The 4050-nt window shown below is 58.0% G+C and overlaps 1 protein-coding gene across 1 annotated transcript; it reads right to left on the minus strand.

Moving 5' to 3' along the window:
* Positions 1-482: 482 nt before the first annotated feature.
* Positions 483-2826, minus strand: LOC109737492 (UDP-glucuronate 4-epimerase 6). Its single transcript, XM_073502764.1, has one exon. The coding sequence runs from the start codon at positions 2534-2536 to the stop codon at positions 1064-1066; it is 1473 nt and encodes a 490-aa protein (XP_073358865.1). The 5' UTR covers positions 2537-2826; the 3' UTR covers positions 483-1063.
* Between the last annotated feature and the right edge of the window lie 1224 nt (positions 2827-4050).

The raw sequence follows: 4050 nt of genomic DNA on the forward strand, positions 1-4050 counted from the left end.
TGCAGGCTTATCTAGATCAAATGGCCCTTCCAGAGAGAGAAGGTTAGGCAAGTGAGGACAGGATTCGCCCTTGAAGCATATGGTTCTAGGCAGATGGACACTACTGGCCATTATGTTTAGTAGGAATCCTTAGTTCATACTGACGCAGCTTCACAGTTCCACAAGAGGATTCAGACAGCTTGACAAACTAGAATGTGCATCAGCTCAACTTCAGTCATCACGCCGCCTCGTAGACAGCAAGAAACATCAATGTACAAAGGCTAGTGTGGTGCTACTGGAAAGAAGCGGTACCAAGTCCAAGGCTCAAACAAATTAACCCCCTCACTTGCCACCAAACCTCAGTACGACAGTACCTCGCATATAATGCCCACATAAATCAGAAGAAAGCACACGCACAAGTCAGGGACGCTCCACATGCAGCAACATGGTTTTGTTCAGAGAACAAAAGCCATGAATCGGACAGGTTTACACATATGCAGAAATAAATTGCACCAAATCCACCGTCAAGCTTTAAGAAATATTTCTAGCAGTCTGGAAAACTGCAGCTGCTCGGACGGACTTACATCCACCACAGCATCTTGTGTTCTTGTCGTGACTCATGAGTACACAATTGTTGACATTTTCACAAAACACAAGACAAATTAACCAAATGAGCAAGAACAAGATAGTGACTGACAAAACAAAAAAGAAACTGAGCAAAAACAACCTGAACCGTCCCAAAAGGAAGCCCAGGACTTCATCTTTCTCGTGTCCTCCTCGCTCCTTTCCACGGCTCATGTCATCTTACCTATACCCCCCATCCCTTTTCCCCCAAATAGTTTAGTTTTGCTTATGCTATGAAGAAAGAATCGCTTCTCCTTTGCCTTGCCACCTCCACGATTCCCTTCCCACCGAGCTCTAGCATGGTTGCATCATCAAGGGGGAAAAGCACCGGCAATGGCTTAAACAATGGGGATGCACTCACAAAGTTGTGCAAGACAACTGCCAGCCTCCAAGGAGAGCAGAATGCACACTTGGTGGACTGAAGCTTCGGGCCGGGAAGCACACGGCGCGCGCGCTCTCCTCACGATGCCGCGGACTTGGCGCCCATGGATTTCTTCTTGGTAGTCTTGGTACCGACTCTGCTGCCCTTGGCGAGCTTCGCGGGGTCGATCTTGTAGTACTGGAGGAACCATTCGACGAACTTCCGCAGGCCAGCGTCAAGGGAGGTGGTGGGGTGGTACCCGAAGTCGCGCGCGGCGTGGCTGACGTTGGCGTGCGTGAACGGCACGTCGCCGTTGCTCGGCATGGTGACGACGCGCTTGTTCGCTTTCTTGCCGAGGAGCTTCTCGAGGATGGCGACCATGCGGGTGACGGCCACCGGCGAGGTGTTGCCGAGGTTGTAGACGCGGAGGGGCGCCGGCCCGCGCTTCTTGCCGGACTTGGAGCCCGTGCTCTTGCCGGCCGTGTCGAGCGCGCCGAGGCAGCCCTTCACGACGTCGTCGATGTAGGTGAAGTCGCGGCGCACGTCGGTGCCGTCGGCGGCGCGGAAGAGCGTGATGGGCTCGCCGGCGACGATGCTGCGGGCGAAGGAGAAGTAGGCCATGTCGGGGCGTCCCCACGGACCGTACACCGTGAAGAACCGGAGGCCGGTGATGGAGAGACCGTAGATGTGGTTGTACGCGTGCGCGATGGCCTCGCCGGCTTTCTTGGTGGCCGCGTACAGCGACGCCGGCCGGTCCGTGCGGTGGTCCTCGGAGAATGGCGCGTCGGTGTTGAGCCCGTACACCGACGACGACGACGCCCACACGATCGCCGGCTGCGGGTCGGCGTGCCTGGCGGCGGCCTCGAAGATGCTGACGAGGCCAGCGACGTTGGAGGCCACGTACGTCTGCGGCGCCCGCATCGCGTACCGCACGCCGGCCTGCGCGGCGAGGTGCAGCACGTGCGTGAAGGGCACGGCGGCGAAGAGCCGCTCGAGCAGGGCCGCGTCGTTGATGTCGGCGCCGAGTACCACCACCCCGCGCGACGCGAGCAGCCGCTGCCGCGCGCGCTTCAGGGCAGGCTCGTAGTACGCATTGAAGTTGTCGAGGCCGAGCACGCCGTCGCCGCGGGCCCTGAGCGCCAGCGCGCAGTGCGCGCCCACGAACCCCGCGGCGCCCGTGACTAGCACCGACATGCCCCCGTCCCGGCGCGGCGTGGCGCTCCGCCGCACCTCCCGCTCCCACGCGGCGCCCGCGTACGCCGACGACGACCCGAGCAGGTTCCGGTGCCGCGACGTCTGCCGCGGCGGGGAAGAAGAGGAGGCGGCGGCGGAGAGCCGGAAGGAGCGGGAGAGGAGGGAAGGGTAGTGCACGGCGAAGAGGCAGACGAGCGCGAGCGTGGCGAGGACGGCGGCGCGGAAGAGGAGGTGCGAGGAGGCCGCCACGATCTTGGAGCTCCCCGCGCGCCGCATCAGCAGCGCGCCGCCGCCGCTCGCGTACCGCTCGAGCTTGACGCCCTTGGCGGCCGCGTCCACACTGGCCGAGGAAAACGACGACGACGACGGGTGCGGCATTTAGTCCGTACTCTGCTCGCTCACGGGCTCACGTACTATACGGCCCAGCTCCGCGTGCGCGCGGGTCGAGTGGAGTGGGGTGGAGTCGAGCTGGTGAGTGGTGGCGGGGGTGGGAGTGAGAGTGAGCTATAACGAGGGGGAGGGGACAGCGGGGTTCAGGACGCGGCTTTGCTTGATTTGTGTGCTGCTACTCCGTTTAGCTCCAAAAACCAAAAGTAGGTCCGCTTAGCTTAGCTCGGGAGGATCGCCGGTCGATCGCTCACCGACGTTTACCGTGGGGGTCGGGCTGTGGTGTGTCGGGAAGAAGAGGGGAGGTGGTTTATCTGCTTTGCCAGGTAGTGGCCGCCCAATCAACGAACAGAAGTTTGTTGCTACAACTACAAAAATAGTAATTCCCGCGTTCCCTCCCACTGTGTCTCTCTCTGCCTTGGACGCGCCAGGGGGCTCCGTTTAGCTCCAATCAACTCACGGCATTTCCTTCTGGGCCAACACACCCAGGACAAACGTGAAAATCCCCTGATTTTCATGACGACCTATTTTGTATTGGGACCCTCTATCCATGATGTACCTGAAATTTCTTTTGCCATCAGTCAATTTTATTAGCAGCCATCTTGATCCAATGGTCCAAGATAGATCGCGCTACTGTTCATGTTCTTCCTCTCTTCCTTCTTCCTTCTTCCTCCACCTCCACCCGAACTCCCCCAGCCTATCCCTCCCTAACAGCCGGTCCCCACCACCCGTGGCTGGCGGGAGCTACCGCGCACCGCCTCGCCACCCGCCCACCCCTCAACCTCCCCCACCGTCGTTGCTGGCCACCCGCTCTGACCATCCCTCTAAGCTCAGCACCACCCATGAAAACCTCGGGTGATCTGCTCTACCCCACTCCCACCCTTAAGATAGATAATGGGGTTGTGGCGATCCCCTACACCACCCATGACTTCATCCTAAGATAGATGGTGGGGCTAGTTCTTCTCCAACGGGATTGTTTCTTCTCCGACAAGATCTGTCCAAGAAGGAAGGAAGAAGGGAAACAGTACCGGCGTGAAAAGGGATTTCACGCACCTAAAAAATAGCAAATATGTTCCATGTTTCAAACAATGCGCCGAAAACAACTAGCTTGGAAAGTTGGAACCTTCAGGACGTCAACGGAAAATATAGTTTCTTTAGTCTTTTGTTATAACTAGAGTTTGTTTAGTCGATGCAAGGGAAGATATGCCAACATGAGATGCATCATTCCCGGAGGATAGGATTGGCAGGGAAGTTATGTTCGTTACTCCCTCTGATCCAAGTTAATTGAGCGGCTCTAATACCATAGGGGCCCACCATCCAGCCACATGGACAGGTGGCGCGGCCGACTTTTCGCCGTCGCCTGTGAGGCAAAGCTTGGGCGGGGAACCTTTGCTCTCTGGCGGAGCAATTCCGCTGGGGAAACTTCCCTCCGGGAGGGGAAAATCGAAGCTTTCGTGACCACTAACTCTCCGTTCATTGTGGGGATCATCGTCTTCATCAACATC

Source organism: Aegilops tauschii, chromosome 7 (assembly GCF_002575655.3).
Source record: "Aegilops tauschii subsp. strangulata cultivar AL8/78 chromosome 7, Aet v6.0, whole genome shotgun sequence".
In the NCBI taxonomy this organism is placed as follows: domain Eukaryota; kingdom Viridiplantae; phylum Streptophyta; class Magnoliopsida; order Poales; family Poaceae; genus Aegilops; species Aegilops tauschii.